The sequence below is a fragment of the Sparus aurata genome, chromosome 14 (genome assembly GCF_900880675.1).
Source record: "Sparus aurata chromosome 14, fSpaAur1.1, whole genome shotgun sequence".
In the NCBI taxonomy this organism is placed as follows: domain Eukaryota; kingdom Metazoa; phylum Chordata; class Actinopteri; order Spariformes; family Sparidae; genus Sparus; species Sparus aurata.
Window position 1 is genome coordinate 14,878,440 of NC_044200.1, and position 19,649 is coordinate 14,898,088.

General features: G+C 42.6%; 2 protein-coding genes across 21 annotated transcripts in view; one reads left to right on the forward strand and one right to left on the reverse strand.

The window, feature by feature from the left end:
* cacna1c (calcium channel, voltage-dependent, L type, alpha 1C subunit) overlaps positions 1-15,429 on the forward strand; it is a 196,602-nt gene extending 181,173 nt beyond the window's left edge. For 14 of the 19 annotated variants that reach the window (XM_030439631.1, XM_030439633.1, XM_030439646.1 and 11 more), the window contains 7 exons: positions 1,723-1,851; positions 1,960-2,087; positions 2,200-2,297; positions 2,437-2,533; positions 3,141-3,249; positions 3,344-3,506; positions 3,804-4,292. In XM_030439631.1, the coding sequence (XP_030295491.1) occupies positions 1,723-1,851; positions 1,960-2,087; positions 2,200-2,297; positions 2,437-2,533; positions 3,141-3,249; positions 3,344-3,506; positions 3,804-4,292 (1,213 nt within the window). Of the gene's footprint in view, positions 1-1,722; positions 1,852-1,959; positions 2,088-2,199; positions 2,298-2,436; positions 2,534-3,140; positions 3,250-3,343; positions 3,507-3,803 lie in introns of all 19 variants that reach the window. The other 5 variants (XM_030439634.1, XM_030439651.1, XM_030439635.1 and 2 more) reach the window with 1 other exon arrangement.
* Positions 15,430-15,956: 527 nt separating this feature from the next.
* LOC115595326 (zinc finger protein 2 homolog) lies at positions 15,957-19,504 on the reverse strand. Of its 2 annotated transcripts, none has more exons than XM_030439654.1 (8): positions 19,382-19,504; positions 18,995-19,203; positions 18,340-18,450; positions 18,053-18,148; positions 17,854-17,964; positions 17,491-17,611; positions 17,163-17,357; positions 15,957-17,070 (listed from the first exon to the last, which is right to left on the reverse strand). In XM_030439654.1, exons 1-8 carry the CDS (start codon positions 19,398-19,400, stop codon positions 16,055-16,057), a joined length of 1,878 nt encoding a protein of 625 aa, XP_030295514.1. In that variant the 5' UTR covers positions 19,401-19,504; the 3' UTR covers positions 15,957-16,054. The 2 variants fall into 2 exon arrangements, with proteins under 2 accessions (XP_030295514.1, XP_030295513.1); XM_030439653.1 differs by having other exon boundaries at positions 18,995-19,227; positions 19,382-19,497.
* Positions 19,505-19,649: the final 145 nt, after the last annotated feature.

A 19,649-nucleotide genomic window follows, 5' to 3' on the forward strand; every position in this document is an offset into this window, starting at 1 on the left:
ATTAGGGCTGCACAATATGATAAAAATAAATCATATCTTAATTGTTACACAGATATTGGGATTGCAATATCTTTCACAATTCACAAATTTTATTTTTATTGACAAAACGTATTAAAAATCATTATGATGGGACAATTGTTGGGTTCTCTACCAAGCTAATGTGTTTTCTGACTTATCAGAAGAACACGATTTGTTGGCCAGGGCATCTCTGCAGCACTAAACTACTTTATTATACTGCATTAATGTTTTGTCACACATTTTGCCTTTGTCAAAAAATTGCAGCTTCTGCGATTTTTATGTTGCACTTGGCCATAGAGTAAGATTCATCAATAATTAGATTAGATTTGTGCAGCCCTAGTTTTGATCCTAGAAGATCAGCGTAAGTGTATGGAGGTTGGTTACAGTAAATGAGGGAGCAAGATGAGTTGAACCCCTTGATTTTCTGTGTGTTGATTTAGATTTGAGTGCTCCATTACAGCCAAAGCATTGTATAAGCTTTCCGAATCACCATCTCTTTGGATTTGCTTGATTTAGTGACAGAGTAACCTTCACCCAGCTGCCATGTGTAGTGAGCTTGATCTCATCCAGAAAAGTCTTAGTCAGGTTTTAATCAAATACGCTCTAACCCAGAGTTTGCTGTGGAGCCCTTTAAAAGCTGTGGATTAAAGGAACATCTTGACAATTTGAAATGTAATTTTTCACCAGGCAGTTCTTTGAGAATTGTATGTGCTGGTGCAAAAAAAAAAAAAAAATGAGATTAATATTTGTTTTTGTGAAAGTTCACCATTAAAAATGATGGGCACTGGTAGCTGCGAGCTAAGATGTTTTTTTTTACTTGTGAATTTGAAACACAACCATTAACAGGTGGTTTCTTGGAGTTGGCATGATGTAGCCTTTTAACCTGACAATCTGATGAAGAAGAAAAGATTATACTTCAAATGTCAAGATGCTTCCTTAAAGCTTAAGTCTGGAGTATGAAACAGATGTGGACAGATAGTGTGATAAGACATCTTTGGAATACAAAGACAATACAACCTAATACAGATTATTTACAGAGTTGAGATTAAGCCACGCAGCGGGAATAAAATACAAAATACAATTTCGATTTCAGCATTTGAGATAGACATGTGGAGTTGAACACTAAATTGTATCCAGGCATTTCGTCCTCTTCTTCAGAGATGAGTAGAAAGGGCTGATTCTTTATTGGCTTTCATTTTAAATGATGAGAGCAGCATAAAAAATAAATTTCCCTGTAGGCTTACATTGAAATGCTGCTCTCCAAGTACCAACTAACAACATCACATCCCAAGACGTTATCTTGTCCGTCCTTCTTGTTGTTCTTTAAAGATGTCTGCACCTCAGTCGTGCTATCAGTGCTATCAGTCATATTCCAGTTGTTGCCTCTGATGCTTTTTTACATTTTGCTCTAACAAAATAGTTCCCACCTGCTTCTCCTCCTCCCTTTCCTCTTCTTCTCCATCCCCCTCTGTCCTTCTCCTACATGCAGTAGTTAAACCTCAGTGGGTTTCTCCTTCTCTCCTCCTACGCTCCTCTCTGAGTTTTTTGCTAATCAGCTGCTTCTTTTTGTCTACGTGTTTGTGTTTACATCTGTCTGCCTACTCGTCTACCTGTTACTCTGTCTGTGGTCTGTGTTTATGTTCATTTTGTTTGTTTTTTTTTGTTTGTTTGTCTCGGGTTGTGTGCTTGTTTGTTCGTTGGCAGCTCGGACTCAAGTGACAGCCGTCTGCCGATCATCCGAAGAGGCGAGGGGTCAACAGAGGAGACGTACGATGAGAGCTACGCCGACGACAGGGAGTACCATGAGGACGACCACTCGCTCTCCTCTGACATGTACTACTGACACACACACACACACAGCAATAATTTGGCTTTTATCTCTGCATTGGAGTAGATTTGGAGGTGGGTCTTTCATTAACTCCTCTTGTGTGTGCTCATTAGGCTGGTGTATCATGATGACACATGTAAGCAGTTGACTCCCATGGAGGGAGGAGAAGAGGTAGAAGACAGAAGAGGAGGCGGAGGGTGGCAGTCTCCCAGGAGAGTCTTCCTCTGCCCCACTTCTCTGGGTGAGTAACCACACGTGCAACTTAATACAATGCCTCCATTTCTGTATTTTACCTATTTTTACATGTGTCTGCATTATTGTTGTGTGTGTGTGTGTGTGTATCCATGCGTTAGGGCGGAGATCGTCCTTCCATCTGGAGTGTCTGAGGAGACAGTCAAGGCCAGACGTCTCCCAGAAGACGGCCGTACCCTTACACCTTGTACATCATCAGGTAGAAGTTTTCCTCGAATCCTCTTCAACATAAATACACATAAACAAGTTGTAAACAGTTAAAACCATCCCAGCTATAATCCCCCCCCCCCCCTCTCTGCTCATCTCCAACACTCTTTCTCCGCTCTCTCTTCCTCCAGGCTCTGGCAGTCGCAGGGTTGAGTCCTCTGTTAAGAAGGAGTCACTCACCTACCCTCTTCAGCCGGCTGTGCTCCACGCCTCCAGGCAGTCCCACAGGTATGCTGCAGCCTCTGCACAGTTCAAAATCCAAAAAGCTGTTTGTCAGAAATGTTGCTTTTCTTCAGCAAGCAAAATTATGATAGGTGTCCAGAGTGGCCTCCAGCATTGGATGCTTGCTGGACATAACAGAAAGCGGTGCTGATGGTCACACTCAACCTTCTTATAAACATGCTTATACTTCCTGGCTGCACCTGATTGGACAAACGCTTTCTGAACCAACATGGTGGCTGATTTGGAAGCTTACAAAATAGTTTACTGAAATGTTCTTCAGACAATTTGAGACAAGAAATAAGTTATGGGATTGCTGGATCTGTCTTTATTTTTGTTCAATGGTGAATTGATGCGGGGTGACATTTGACACCCCTGATTTACAGAAATCAGCCTAGACCTTAACCTCATGTTATTGAGGAGTGGCCAACTTAACACCCTATGTCTAAAAGAATGCCACACAGCGCTACTAGAATGTATAGCAGGGCTGCTTACATGGCCAATGAATGGGAAGCGTGGCTATGAAGGACCCTATGTGTACAAGTCTTCTTACCATGCTTCATTTTTTGAGTTGGGCTCTGTCTCCTAATTGTTTCTCCTCTCTTTGTTTTTCTAGCCCATGGCAGTGATGCCTCCTACCAGCGAGTGCCCTCTCTGAGGCTAGAGGGCTCAAACTCTCATGAAAAGCTCAATACCAGTTTGCCCTCTGTCAACTGTGGGCCCTGGTGAGACTAAGTACCTTGAAAAGTATCAGTTATGATGGCAATCATGTAACTGTAGAATCGGTAAGTATAATAACAATCAAATGATTGCCCCTAGGTACAGCGACAGTAATGGGAACAGCAGGGGGCCCAGTCCTAGCCCCAGCGTGTCAGTTTCCAATCCAAGACCACAGCGGCCGGTGTCGCTCACAGTGCCCTCGCTGCTGGGAAAAGACTCCAGCTCACTGTGTCACGGCAGCGCAGGCAGTCTGGTGGAGGCGGTCAGTTGTTTTTTTTGTCTTATGTCAGCAATTCATAAGGTCACAGGATACGTTTGAGTGTTTTACCCCTTGGGGTCTTTGAAATGTTTCAAATGAGACATTATGATGATTGAGAGGTCAAGACTTATAGACTTTTGTCCTGGAATAAGTGCCTCAAATAGACACTGCTTTTTTATATAAAAAACAAGCAATTTGATGACAACACCATTAAAAGTCTAGAAAATAATCCCCACATTTCCTTTTTGTCTCCCTTCCTTCCTCTCCGTTTATTTGTCCATTTCCCATTTCCCTCTCAAGGTGCTAATATCAGAGGGTTTGGGTCATTTCGCCCAGGACCCGTCGTTCATTGAGGTGACCAAAGCCGAGTTGGCTGACGCCTGCGACATGACCATCGAGGAGATGGAGCACGCAGCCAACAACATTCTCAACGGCAGCAGCGCCACAAACGCCACATCCAGCACCTCCTCCACCTCCCAGCACAGCCCCAATGGCAACCTCCTCCCCTTCCACACAGCAGCAGCAGCAGCAGCAGCAACGCACAGGGACCAAGCGGTCAGCGAGGGCGGGGAAGAGGCCGGAGGAAGCAGAGGTTCCATCCACGGACCGTCCTCGGTGGAGGAGCGGCAGGAGCTGCTAGCAGGGGGGAGGGGACGAGAAGAGGAGGAGGAAGAGGGGGAAGCAAAGGAGGAGGGGCACCACAGAAGCTCGGTTGTGATTGGAGGCGCGCGGCAGAGGAACAGCGGGCTGTTGGAGGACGAGGATAATGAGTGTGTGACGAGTTTGTAGGAGTCGGCTTGACGGGTTCGATCGGCCGACCGGCCCCTCTGACATCATCAGAGACTGACGCTTGTCAGTGCTGGGTTACAGCGCCGCAGCTGGCTCTGTCTGTCCCCGCCCCTCACACACACGCAAACACACACACACACACACACTGTCTGCCTCTCTGCCAGACGTAACCGTTCTGGACATTGGCGGCCAGTGACGCAACCTTAAACACCTGGTTATGACTTTGTTGGTTTCTATAAGTTTGTATGTGTGTGAATATTTGTAGTAAAGTATACCACACTATACTCTATAATATCTGAGTGTATGCTCGTGTGTGTGATCTATGATTTTCTCTATTTGTACGTGTACGTGAGTGCGTGTGTTCTCCACACGTGTCTGAGTGTGTCTCTAAAGTGCCTCACAGTTTATCATGTCCTCAAAGTGTGAAGAGCAGAAAAGTAGAGACAAGCAAAAAACATGCAAGGGGAAAGCAGGGATGAAGGAAAGGTAGAAAGGAATCAACAGAAGCAGGAAGTCCTTTTATGGATTTCCTGCCGTTGACATAGTGTGTTAATTGTTTTCATTTCCTCTGCCTACTTTGGTGTTGTGTTATTGTTGTTTGTCTGGCCGCCATGAAGCCAGGTAGGGGACGGCAGACCAGCTCGTGGGGGGGGGGGTCTGTTAAGGATTCAAACCTGACCGTACCCACTTGAGGTCAAAGGTCAACTCCTCCTTCTTGGTTCACTGATGATGAAGCGCTGTATTGAGTAAACGGGGGCGAGGAAAACCCTGTTTGAAATCTCATTTCTCTTCCTCTTCCAAAGCTAAGGAACCTTGGAGCACAGCCCTGCCAGCCTGGGGGTGGGATTAAGGTGACACGCCACCCCTAGCCAAGGGGGGGAAGGATTTGAGGGACGGACCAACAGCCACAACAGGGCTGCTGTAGGGGGCCACGGGCAGAGAGAGACACTCTCTGGCCAACAGGAAGCTAGCCAGCTCTTTCATTCGCTGGTCGATAAGATGCCAGCGAGAGACAAACTCAACTCGTCCGTCACCTTGATCTGGCTTTGCCTCCTTCACCGCTTTTACTTGTTTGGCCACACCCACTTCCTGCCCCAAACAGGAAATGGGAGGAGCATTTGGTGGCTAAGCAGCGAGAGCGAGCCCTCTAATTCTGCCTCATACCTCGCCGTTCCTCACTCCTCCCTCTCTCCTTCCTCCCTCCTCTTTGGTTTTTCCACCATCGCGTCTCCCTCCATCGCTGGGTTTTTGCTTTTTCAGCCCTCGGGAGGCGAGTGTGTCGAACAGGGCAACAGAGACGGAGGGTGGAGGAGAGAACGGGAGTGACCGATTGAAAAGAAAACAGACTCTGGGCATGGATCTACAGAGGATCTGTCCGTCAATCAACTTCACTTCCTTCTCCGAGACCCTCCTCTTCCTCTCAGCGTGAAATCCTATTGGATTTGCTGCCACACACTCTCTCTACAGACCACGCCCACTATGTATTTAACAGTTCAATATTGTGCAAAACTGGCTAGCCATGACTATTTTGTTTTATATTCATGATGTTATTGGTTTAATTTATCCTTGATTTGTTTGCACAATCGGGGTGCTGGTCTTATAAATGTATTTTTGCTCGGTTTATTTTAGGAGAATTTTAAGAGGTTTTAAGTATCGAAGCAGGGCGTAGTGTTTGCGTGCGAGTGTATAACTATATTTGTGCGTGCGGGTGTGCGTCTGCGTTTTAGTACAGGACGTGTGTGTGTGTGTGTGTGTATGTGAATGTGTGAGATAGCGTGTATCTAAAAGGGGGGTCTTTCTCTCTATCAGTATGCACCTTTTACAGATTGTATCTATTTATTTATTTATTTTTCCCAGAAGAGAAAAAAATGTGCGTGAGGATGTACGTCTGTGTGTGTGTGTGTGTGTGCCTGTGTCCGAGTGGTTACTTATGTATTCTAAAAAGCTGATTTTAAGCCTAGACAGTAAATTAAGGTAGCATTACAAGTATGGTATTGTGTGTGTGTGTGTGTGTGAGAGAGAGAGAGAGAGAGAGAGAGAGAGGGTGTGTCTGTGTGTGCGTGTGTGTGTGTGTGATAATGGGCCTCCTTAACACAGGGTTACCATGGACAGGCATGCTTCCAAAGCTTTGTGGTTTCTTTAGCACGGTTTTTACTTTTTAGCCAAGCTGCAGAGTCAGAAGCTACTCTATCTTTGAAAATTAGTCATTTCATAACTTTTTGTTAATTTTTGCCGTTTAGAGGTAGATAGGCGTAAGGTCTCCAGCGAGGTCAGAGCGACGGTTAACGTTTACAGCTGTGATGAGTTTCGGCGTTGCAGCTTGGCCAGAAGGTAACAAGCCTTTTTGGCGTTTGCTGCTTTTACTTCTTGACGGTGGACGGTCGCTCTGAATGGTAGAAGCACCAAATTCGCACTGCCACAGTGACGCCTCGCGAACTGATCGCTCGGCTGTAACACACCGTAATCACAATGAGTTTGTCATTTAATCATAGTTTCAACTCCAAATGAACTATTAGGGCTGGTGTACAGATGCTGCAAGACTTCTGAATCACATCTCTTTGTCTGAGGTCTGCTCATATCACAAAACATGATGATTTATTGTTGATTTTTTTTTTTGTCATTGTTAGAAATAAAAGAGTTCTCTGTCTGTAATCATTGTACTACAGACAGGGAATTGATAAGATGTTTTTGGGTGACGTGATAAATTCTTGGAAACAGATCAGGAAAGTGTCATCTTGGAGGGAAGCTGCGTCCCGGCTGATCCCCTGGTGTGATTTCTGTCTTTTCATTTTCTCTTTATGTATTTTTTGGTAGCATGCTGACAACTTTTTATCGACCTTTCTCTAGTATGGCACAGGTATGAACCTCAGGCCTCAGTACATTACACAGGGCACAGGTCTCTCTTTGTATCTTCTCCAAAAAAAAAAAACATTCCTAATGTCAGTATCACACCCTTGGTACCAGTATTCACGTTTATTAAATGACTTACTAATATTTCAAGCTGAAATTATTTAAATCAGCTGTGAAACTTTGGAAAAAACATAATTGTTATCACCGAAATCCCAATGCAAAGTCAAGTAGACGCTAGGATAGTCTGTATCTTACCATACCAGTGCGCCCATGCAGATACATCTCAGTTTTGAATTTACGTTAGCATTAAAAACAGTTTCTTAAAGCTCTTTACTAGCTTGGAAACAATCTAAATATGTTCAAGAAACACGTCTATAATTCTATAAATTGTCTCAATTAAAATGTCACTTTAAAACACAACGAATTCCCACCCAGAAACACCATCACATGTCAACTTACAGCCATGAGTTTTCCCTTTGAGTTACCACGAAGGACTAACTGCTGAGCTCTCATTCCCGCGTGTTAAGCAGAGCAGGTTTGTGGCAGGGAAGGGTATGCATGAACACACTGCCATACACTGCATCCTGTGCCAGTAACAGACTTCTGACATTATTATGCAAACTAAATGTGAATGTTGAACGTGTTTTAAGTGGCAGTGCTAATTGTTGTTTTTGTGGTTTTGGTCATACAAACCCTGAAGAAGTCTGTGTTGTCAAAGGAAATACCCTTCCTGACATTTATTTTCCTTCATTAAATATCTTCATTTCATTCTTTCTTTCAGTTATTCTAAAAGCACCTCATTTAAATAGTCCTTTTATTTAAACAACGTGATACCATAAGCTCAGTTTACGTATAAGCTGCTTTTTTTTTCCAGTCAAACTTTAAGTCTAAAGGTTATGAAGGCAGATTTGGGAATGGTCAGGCATGTTAATGTGTGTGCAGGGAAGCATCTGGGTTCAGCGTTTTGATCTTGACGTTAGGACGGTTTGGTTTTTTGGTTTCCACACCTTGCTGCATCGGCCCTTGGTAACGTTTATTAGATTCCCCTTACTAATGCTTAATGACTTGATAAAACCAAACATGAACGTTCAGCTACACCTCCACATTTTTTGTGGATAAAAGACAAGACGTGATAGTCACATGCACTCTGAAACTAGATTCAGTTCCTAATTCATGTTCAAGGACACATTATAGACGTGCACACTCTGTGATAGTAACTCTGCATATCAGAAGTGCCAAACCGGGCTGTGTTGTGTCTGTTTGGAGGCTCTTTGGTGTCAGGTGACACGGATTCTGTCGGAGGCCTGTGGTGCCCTCGTGTGGAGTGGAGCAGCATTGCCGTTCTTTTTTTTTTAATGTTCCATGTAGGTTAGCGTGAACTCTGAGGTGTTGTTTGGCAGTGTTCGGTATGAGTGGGTGTAAACCTGCATCCCACAAGATATGCAAAAACAATGCAATAACTATGACTGTATACAAGGTTCCCGAAGTAAATGTACTTGTGAAAGTGAAAAAAAAATATATCATGCCAATGTTTTTTTTGTTTTGTTTTGTTTTTCTTTGCTGTTTGTTACATTTGTAAGTAAACTCAGTGGTTTCCATGCCAGAGAAACCTAACATACTTGAAATCAGGTACATTGCAGTGCAGTATAGTAAAGATGTATTTATTTACCTTTATCGTGGCAGGGTGTCAGATCTGCGCCTGCGGTCGGAGGCGCGTGTCGAGACAGCGAGGTGGGCAAAAACAACCGACTTCACCTCCCTGCCCCGACACACGTTTTTGACTGTGTCCCTTTTCTCTCGTTTATTTCCAGTCGGTTCTTTTAATGGATTGAGCTACAGTACGTGGGTGTTACCATCAGTATTGCATGAGGTTCACATGTTTGACATTGAGCGTGCCAGGTATTGCGGTCGTTTTATTTTTTTAGCATATCACATTATGACGGAGTAGCTATTTCTATTTAGTGTACATATGGTTAGAGTCAGTATTTTTTTCTCTCTACACACACATCTGACTGTGGACAGCAGTAGAGCGGTATTTGGATGGTGATTTTGCATATCTTGTGTCTTATGGGCTCATTCTCTGATAAGGATAGAGCTCATGTTTATATGATTGTTGAGAAGCTGAGAGAAAACGAGATCTAAAGTATTCTGACTCCCCGGTTTAGACAGGCGTCACTACTTGTTTGCCTACGTGTTGCCATAGTCTCTGTCTTCGACTTCTATTTTTTCTCCTCGTCTGACATGTAGAAAATGGACCAGTGGAAATAATTCAGATGAAATGGACCAAATAACCCAAAACTGGTGGATGATATTGGACTGACAAACACACAGGCAGGAGCTAACGCATTCACACTTTGTAGCTTTATTCAAGCACATAGCAAACAAAAAGAATGAGAAAGTCACCTTACGATCATTCAAAACCGGAGATTTGTCCCACTTCCATACTACACACTAATTCTGAGCAGGTTTGAAGTATTTAGTGTTTTCAAACTTAAGTGATAAAATCAGTCAAAGCAGTCCTGACGATGCAAAAGCTGGAAGGGATTAGAGTAAACATTACTTCCCCTTTGTTTTTATTCTTGAAGTCTTGAAGAAAATGAATGGTAGAAATGTATGCAGCAAAAGCTGATATCCTGATGTTTAGTCCTTAGTATGGGTAAAGCTTCAGATATGTTGGAAACTACATTTCCAATAATCCAACAAATGGTATCTCTTCTACAGGCCTGCCTTCCGTTTTTATGCTGCATTTCAGTTAAAGTTGAATGCTATAATTTCCAGCTTCCGACCTCCCAGGTGTTCCAGGTGCGTGACGTCAAAAATTAACCAAAACTTGATGATGACAGTAACAAAAGGATGTCTCCCTCAGCGGTGCAGCGACTCACAGAAAGTGACGCGCGAGTTAACAGATGCCCTTATACATTTAATGGTTAAAGATGATGTATGTATCGCATCATTTCCTGTTCTTGCATACGTACAGTAAAAAACATACACTAACGCAGTGTGTCGTATGGATTTGGAACAGTCCTGTTGTGTCTGTTAATAACAAGTAAATCCGGCTAACAAGCTCCCTGAATCTCCGCCTACAGCTAGTTAAACTAAAACCACACCCCTCTGCCATAAAGAAATTCAGGTTATTTCCTCGAGCGAAAGCAAAGATAGAGAGAGAATGAAGGCCTGGTTTATTGACGGATGACAATCTAGTGGACGGTTGACGACAGAGGGGAAGCAGAGGGTGTTTTGTCTGGATGGAGAGTATTTTTTGGTTTTATTTCATCATGTTTGAAGGCCCGACATGGTGAACTATATATCCAAGTAATGTTTCATGTGCATGGGTTTCTCTCTCTAAGGATATAAAGTATTGGTCCTATGTGAATGATAATATCTTTTGTCTCACCACTAGCCAATGATTGTATATTTTTATATACCGTATACCATACTATAGCAAGATATATATGAATATATAATATTTAATCACCAGAATATTAGAGTAAGGAAAAAGGCAGGACACTTATTTGGGAATGTAGTTAATGAATTACTGGTTATGAAAAATGTGCTATACATGCCTACTGACTGAGGGTCAGTATGAATTTATTGAACAAGTCCCACTTTATTGACTGAACTGTTGACCAAATTGAAGCAGCAGGGAATGATGTAGTTATCTTTACTGAAGAGGATTGACGGAATTTACACAACAGGCTTGATTCCCAGACTTGCAGTCTTACTTTAAATACGATTAGCTGAACAACACAGAGGTGCGTCTTCACAGTTTTTCACGTTTAAACATCTAAAAATAACACTGGAAAGGCAGCAATCAGTGCCTCAGTTTCACAGTTTGACATCTATTATCTAACCTTTTAAGCAACAGACATCTAATATGTAAAATGCGCTTTCGCTTACGTGTTCGTTTTTTCGTCGAAGTGTTTAAAAAGACATACCAGCAAACCTGTCAGCGCAGGAGGTCAAAGTCTGGACATTTTTCCTACTGTAGCACCGAGAGAACTGTCTCTCTTTCACTAGTCCTATATCAGCGACACGCATATACACTGTACAATTTTTCAAATGCATTATTTAAGCTATTAACATCGAACCAAAAAGAATCCACCTGTCAAGGACTCGAACTCTCTATGCTTTGAGCCATGAAAATCATGTAGCTTCAATTATTTTTCTTCCACAACAACAACAACAACAACAACAAAAAAAGAAATTAGAGGACTTGAACTACATCTCCAACACGGACACTGACCTACTTTTGTGTGTTTATGCAGCAATGGAGAAAAAATTCTATTACATCTTTTGTGTCATCTAAAAAAAATTGTCGGATTTATGTGACAGTGAGGTCGACGAAGACTCAAAAATATTTTATGTTTGTGTGGAAGAGCTGCTATATGTGTCCACGAATAAATCTGAAGCTGCTCAGTATTTAGAGAAAGATGTCATCCAACATGCTTTAACAAATATTATACTCACATATACCATTTAAAAAGTATTAGAGTTGTGTTTATCCTAAACTATTACGAGAGAGGGTGAGGCCGGAGAGCAGGAGTCGTGTTTATTTTTCCTGTCGCTCAGATTTTCCTCACGTAGCTCCACCATCGTCCCGACAGATCTATTTTCTTGTAAACAGAAATGTTTGTTGATCATTGTCTGATCCTGACAAAACATATTTTAAGAGGACTATTTTGAATATGAATTTTATTTTCCTTTTTTTTCTAGGTACAAATCAGTGAAGCCTGTTGTTGTAGGAATCTAATTAAATCTAATTATTAAGAATATGAATTCCCCCTTTTTTTCCCCCCAGAGAAACAAGAGAGGGGATGTTCCTCTTTTGTTTTTTCTGTTGTACAGACGTTATTTTGACGACAGCGCCGAAGAACGCTTTGGGGACAGAGAGTACAAAGAGAGAATATATTATGAAATCCACGTGTCTTCTATTTCAGATATTATATATAGAAAACTATATCTAAATTATAAGATATTGAACGTTTGATGGATTTTGCAGAGGGTTCAAATACATCTTTGAGATGAAATGCCCAGATCACATTTTAAATCTACACATATATCGGACACAGAGGACAAACCTTTTCAATGTTTCTATTAGGTTTACAAACCATGATGGATAAGTTTCCTTTGTGTAAAAAAAAAAAAATCGCATCCGTCTGTTGCCAGTGCAAAAGCAGGATTTTCGGGAGAGATGTGCAATGAGATTACAGTTATCTTCTCACTAGATGAATGCCTCAGCGGTGCACTTCAATTAGCAAAAGTGACACATTACGGATACCTTTTAGGATTTTGAACCCTGATGGATTCATTCCAAAAATATGCTTGACTGTCAAGAAATGATGCTGAGCGAACGCAACAAGGCACACGTTCAATTTTACAGCCTTGAATAATTGGATGTTATTGAACGGATTTTGGAGGGAATTATTCCTAAAGTTTTAATAACCATGATCACTATGGACCAATTTTACCCAACCCTCTGCTTACTGTGCTGCACTGGCTCATAGTTACAAACCCTCATAAGCGCATGTGAAGCCTTCACCGATCAATCTTGGGTAAAAAAAAATAAAATGGATTTATTCGCTCGAGACGGTGGTGAGGAGCTGATACCTGATTTATTTACGACCCTCCTTCTGGGTTTTTTTTCCCGGGGCTGTCGAGCCCTGAAATGAACCAAATAGATGATATTTGCTTGCCCAGTAGATTTAGTAATAACATGTAGGATTGTTAGGTATGACTCACCCATCGTGTAGCAGCACCTACAGCAGCACCCCTACGTGGACATTAAGGACGACTGTTAATATTGTAAGGACCTTGAAAGCCTCATGTATATCACTCACTCCTTCTCTCACTGCTGTTCATACACTTGAATGAATTATAAGTCATAAAGGAGATCCCCGCGTACGGAAGCCAGGGACTGCCATGCTTGCATTACTTTTATTTTGTGTGATAATTTATTTCATTAACTCGAGAAAACCCGTACTTGACCTTCCTCGGCTTCCACCGTTACGGAAGCCTTGCCGTGCTAATGGGCTAATTCAGTTTGTTATCTCGAGGAAATTCCAGGTTGACCTTTCTCAGCTTCCGTAGGTATGGAAGCCAAGAACAGCCACGCTTGTCAGATCAAGGAGTGCTAATTTATAGAACAGCAAATCAGACTGTGTTTCAGTCAAGGTTCAGTCATGATAAGTGATCTTGATAGCTGAAATCAGGTGTGATCAAATGAGACAGACGCTCATTTTCGCATTTCACCATAATTATTCTTTGAAAAAAGTTGCTCACTTGTGATAGATTACTCGTTATCTAGAAAAGATCTACGTTTTGTTTATAGAGATAAATGAACCTGTTATCACATGAATAAAAGCTGTGTTATCTTGAGGTAATAAAATCATGAACAAGCCCTCTCGAGATAACACAGCTGGAAAAAAATAATTGCGAGCACGGCTGGTTTTGGCTTCCGTAGGATCCCTGTTTGCACACATCACAGTATCTGACACAGATTGCGCTTTATGCTTCACTTTCTTGGAGAGGGGCGCTGCGCCCACAGCCTGCTGATAGAGCTAGAGGAGTTTTCTGTGCCAGTTTCTCACAGTGGCTTTCTTCAGGATCTTACTTCAGCTGACAGCTCTCCGCTCTCGAGGTGTGGCAGCAGCTTTACCATGCAGACTTTCTGTCGGTCGCTCCGGTGTTAAAACTGTGAAACCGTGAATGTCTCCTCCGTCTGCTACTTCTCTCCAATTCCACTGATGAGAGCTGCGTCACATTGCACCATGCATGATAATGATTACATCCCTTGAATGTAGGACGCAGTGATGCTCATACTGGTGTACTTACATATCTGAAAAAAAACGCCACTTTAATGGATAAAGGCTGTTGTTTTGTTTAGGTTTTTTTTTTTGGTTTGTTTTTTGGGTTTTTTTTTTTTTTTTTAACCTTTTTTAGCAGCCCTTAACGGAAGAAAGTGTTGGGAACTTTAGCCAGCTATCTCAGTTTGGACCACCACAGGCATAAAAGATCTGATTTTGACCTCTTTGCCACCACGTGGGGTCTGATTCCACCACATTTGACCACAAAGAGTTAAGAACAAATAGCTCTTGTATGCCTGTGTGTGTGAGTAAATGCAGCTCTTAACGAATGACTCTGCTCACCTGAGAGCACCGGCAGTGTCATGTACATTATCAGTGTTTTCTTCCGCCTCTGTAACAGCGTGCAGGCCATTTATCCAGGCCGTTTGCCAGCCTGAGTTCGGTGGCAGGAGATCCAAGGCTCCATTCGTATGATGTAGTGTTCATAGAAAAAGCTTTTCTTGCTCCATATTTTTGGGTAAACGCCAGCGCCGTGTGGCTCTGTCCTCCACTGGTCAGTAGTGTCTTATGATCTTGTTCATAGTCTTAGTTCACTACTCATGCAAAGTGTTACAGGGCCTTTTGACAGGATTGAGCTGTTCGTTTGTTCTCATTCTTTTTCTGTCGGGAGAGAAGTCTGTCGTCGATCCTCGAGTTTGTTTCGTGTGCCGACAGCGGCGTTCAAACAGAGACCAATTTGTTGTAATATTAGTAGTGACGCTACTGTTAAATGTAGTATTTAATGACAGCACTATTTATGGTCAAAAAAATGAACTAGAGTGTGTTATTGTACTTGCGGTAGCTTTGGAGGCAGGTGGCCATTCTGTAACTTGAGTTCTTTAACATAAGCCACTCCCCCCCTCGACGTGCGAGGGATTTCATTGGTCCTGAGGTTGCTAAGTGACACTGGCCCAGCATCATTTGGTTTCCTCGGTGGTGACGACTGCATGGTCTCACGGTTGACACACCCTTTTTCTTCTTCTTCTTCTTCTACTTCTTCTTCTGCTTCTCTTTCTTTTTTCTAAAGGAGAGTTCTTGATTTTTTTGGTTGTTGTTTTTTTTTTTCTTTTTTGTCCATTCATTTCATTTTAGATTTTAGAAAGGGAAAGAATATGAATCAAATAAATCAGAATATTAATTCAATCACTTTTTCTACTCCTATTTTCAATAAAAAGTGAAACGAAAAAAACCAAACAAAAAGTTGATTTGTAAATAAGTGATGTACAGTTTGTATCTGTAACTTGTCAGTCTGTCATTGGTGACAGAGTCTGTCTTGCTTATAACGCACGCTACCAGTAAATAAAAAAAGGAAAAAGTATATTTAGACTGTATGGTCCCTTGAAAGCAAGTTTTAAATTAATATCTGATGTATATTCCTGTAACATTGCATTTTTATCTGAGGAATGATGTTATTAAAAAATTGCAAATAAATTGCATTTCCTACAGCTGTGTTTTTCACTTCCCTGTTGCTCTCGCACGTCAGGTGTTTTTCCTCACATTTTTAGTTAACAGCTATGTCATCGCTTGATTTGTGACACCTCATTTACATGAAGAAATGCTTCACTGCCTTTGCAAGAGAAAATACCCCCTAAAAACCATAAATCACGTTGTGTGTGGTTCATAACAAACTTTAAGTTTTAGTTTAGGACAAACTTTTCCTTCAAGCCTTACCCTAAAGCCTTCTCAGTCTGAATGGCAGTACTGAATGTGGTTTGCTGATGTTTAGGGAGATCTGATCCTTTTTTTTAACCAGTTACAACTCATTTTGGACATTATAATTTGGAATTATTTCTATGAATCAAAAGGCTTACTTGTTGTGCATCAATGAACTCATACAATCAAAATGAGTCGAAGGTAACTCCACAGAATAATTTGAATTCAGGCTGAACAGTTAGTCAAAATATTATTGAAACTGCAATATAGTGAATAATAACTGAATAAAGAAACCAAAGCAGATAACAGGAACAGCAAATACTTTTTAGGCTTTTATGAACATAAGAGTTGGTTTTGGCTGTACAGCGGTTTTCAAAAAACATCACTAGGTGAACGAACAACACTGAAAGTTACACATTATGTGTCAGGTTTATGAGTAGCCAGGTGTCTCTTCAGATTGCCCTGCTGGGAGAATTCTCTCTCACAGTTCGGGCACTTAAACGGTTTCACCCCGTTGTGGCTGAGCGTGTGTCTCTTCAGGCAGTTCAGCGTGAGGAAACGCTTCGGGCACTCCGAGCACGTGTACGGACGCTCCCCGGTGTGCGAGCGCGTGTGCACGTTCAGGTGGCTCTTCGTGGAGAAGCCCTTCCCGCAGTGTGTGCAGGTGTAAGGCATCTCGCCCGTGTGAGACCGGATGTGCAGCAGCAGCTCCCCGGAGGATAGAAACGACTTCCCGCAGGTGGTGCACAAGAAATTCCTCTCGCCCCGGTGCATCTGCATGTGTCTCGTGATGCCCGCTTTGCTGAAGCCTTTCCCGCAGATAGTGCAGAGGTTCGAGGGGCCTTCGTGCAGCCGCTCGTGCTGCTTGAGCGAATAGCTGCACAGGAAGCCCTTGTTGCACTGGCTGCAGATGAATATCCGCCCTCTCTTGTGGAGTCTCTGGTGCTGATAGTATCCCGAAGAGCTGGTGAATCCCTTCTCACACTGGCTGCAGTGGTACACGAAGCTGTGAAGCTTCATGTGAGCCTTCAGCTGATTCGGATGTTCAAAAAGCTTTCCACACTTTGTGCATTTGGTTTCCTCCTCTGTGAAGTTTTTGCTCACGGGTCTCGTGATCAGAAATCTTTTGTCTTCCCCTGTGGGCTCTTTCCGTCTACGTCGCTCCTTGTTTTCCAAGTTGTCCTTCTTCTGCTTCCGTTCCAGCTTTTTTTCAACACCTTCTTTTTGTTTGCGTTTCCTCTTTTTCCCTGAGTTGCCTCCTACTTTCCTCTTTTCTGCATCTTGACTAGTCTTTGCTCTTGCATTTCTCGCAGAAAGTTTTTTCTGAATGGGAGCTGTTCCATGGTGCTCGCTCCTTATGTGCTCCAGGACCTTCCTCTTTGCGTGGTGAGTGAACGAGCACTGAGGGCAGATGAATACACGGGACAGACTTCCTGAAGACAGCGTGAAAAACAACAAGTCAGTGAAATAAGACTTAAGATAGTTTACCAACGCTGGTCTGCTGCTGCAGCTGATTCGGTCTAACCTGATTCGTTTTTTGGCAACCAATCATCTGCGTGGACATCCGAGTCTTCTTCTAAATCTCCCAGTGCCACAGTCACTTCCTCATTGTCATAATCACTATCGTCCTCGCTGTAAGGCTCAGTGAACCTTTCCACTCCAGTTGAAGCAGGGAGGGCCAGAGTGGACAAGAGGAGATCTTCCTCACTGCTGGGAGGAGCTGCAGGTTGAAGGAAGAGGAAAGGGAAGTGAAAGAAAGAAAGTGGGCACGACAGCGAGAAATGAAAAAAAAAACAGATGAACACTACATGCAGATCTCTTCCTGTTCCTCGTGTGTTTTCTGTGGAACGTACCTGAGCTGAGAGTCCCCGACTGTCTGTGATGAAGCAGCAGGCTCTTCAGGGCGAAGGGTTCAGACAGATGCAGTCCAATTTCTTCTGACAACGACGTCGTTTCAGTGAGCCACGCTGCTGTCTGAGACACAGAGACAAAACCATCTAGATGCAGGTTGACAATTGATATAACAGTCATGTGCTTGGTGACCTCAAAAGCAAAAGCCGAAACATTTAATTTCATTGACTGCTTGTTATTATTTCGAGCGTCATCCAGAACATGTTCTACAAATCTGCTGAATCGAACGACTTCATTCCTTTCTGATTGTTTATTCCCATACATGTAAAATAAGTGTCAGTAAGTGTGTGACCTGCAGTTAGTACCTGCTGCAGGTCCGGTACCGGCAGCAGCTGCTCCAGCCTGCACAGGAACTCGGACACAAGCTGCTGCAGTCTTTGGTTGTAGGCGGAGCCGTAGTTTGCAGGAAAAACCTCCTGCAGAATAAAGCAAGAGCTTTGGATTTAGATTATAAACACATCGCCGCTGTGAATAAATGGTTGGATATCTCACAGTTAAACTCACTTGGAAGAATAACTCCTTTTCAAAAGGAACATTCAAGAGGTTCTGAACCAGGCTGGCAAAGTTGGTGTAAGAGGTCGTCAGTATATTCGCACTGTCCTGTGAGGAAGAAGAAAAAAATTATCCATATCAGTTAAGTTTCTGCTTTTGGCTTGTATAAAAAAAAATGTTAAAACAGTAATAGATTCCAGATCATGTATTTTGGGAACTCCATATTCAGAACTATGAAAAAGCCCAGAATTTATGCGTATTGTCCGTGTTTTGTTCATGGAGCAGCTCTGAATTCTTACCTTCTGATCCGTGGAGCTCAATTCAGCGCTGCAGGCGTGGATTTTGTCCAGGTGGCTCTGGATGGACTGCAGGTTGGCGACACCATCGCCACGACACAGCTCCAGGACCAGCTGCAGCGGGGCAACGGTGGGAAACAGGTAACTCAGAAGAGCATGACATGGCAGGGACAAGATTGATTTTGATCGTGAAAAGAAAAACAGAAGGTTGAAATGTACATGGTACTAATCAGAAGACACTAACTATCATCATATCTGAGATATCCAATCACACATTGAGGACGTATCCTCCATGACGACTTAAAAGTTGAGATTACAAGTCCATTCTTGACAATTTGCCATCATGTAACATGATCTAAAGCTGCAGAACAACTGCTGGGAGGACTTATTATGGAAATGTTGTTGTTGAGAGGTAAACCACCCAGTCTGACACATTTCTGCATTTCAAGTTGCACCAAAAAACAGGCACAGGTGTAACATTAAACACTAACCTCCGAGAGACATGCTAGTTAATGAAGGTTAAAACTTAAATGATGGAAAACTTAAATGAAATATGGCTCTTATTCAGCCACTGAGGGAAACATGTATCAGGATCATACAATCTTGTCATCTCTGACAGTTGTTATGTAAAGGATCACAGTTGGGGGTACGTCCTCACCCTTGCTCTGAGGCCCAGGATGAGCTGAGCTCTCTGACAGGGACTCAGAAGCTCTGGGACCATCTCTGTGGCCAAACTGATGAAGTCCACCAGCTTGTCATACTGCATCACACTGTGCTGCTGCACCACTTGCCACATGAAAGCAGACATAAGTCTCACTGGAGGGACGAGGAGATGTAAGGAAGCCAGAGGGAGAGGGGGAGAGGAGCCTGGAGAGGACATTAGAGACAAGCCTGCGTGAATAAATAACGTGTATCTACAAAGGCTCCAACAACCATGTAGCTGCAGTGCTAACGTTAGCTTAATAACTGCATTAGAAACGAGAGGTTTTGGTAGAATGGCTGTTTGCGTTATTTGTTCGGTAGATAAATAATTAATGATACATACCTTTGCTTTTCCACGCCATTCTCTGTTTAAAAAGTCCGAACTATGACAAAAACATCATTCTGCACTCACTTTACACTGCAGAGAAGATGCACTCCCCACTTCCGGGTAAAAACGGATGTTGTGGAAACTGACGTGCAGTGTGCGTATCCCTTCAAAATAAAAGCTGGGACGCTGAATTATATTCTATTGAAAAGCAAAGCTGTAGATGTGATAGTAACACATGTCAAATAATACATCTACAAATTTTAAAATAAACAATGGTGGCGAA

Bases quoted from the DNA above. Each gene is read 5' to 3' on its own strand.
- LOC115595326 (XM_030439653.1), bottom strand. The intron at 17,965-18,052 runs GTGAGTTTAACT...TTTATTCTGCAG, and splicing joins AAAAGGAGTTATTCTTCCAA to GAGGTTTTTCCTGCAAACTA. The intron at 17,358-17,490 runs GTACGTTCCACA...TTCAACCTGCAG, and splicing joins GTCGGGGACTCTCAGCTCAG to CTCCTCCCAGCAGTGAGGAA.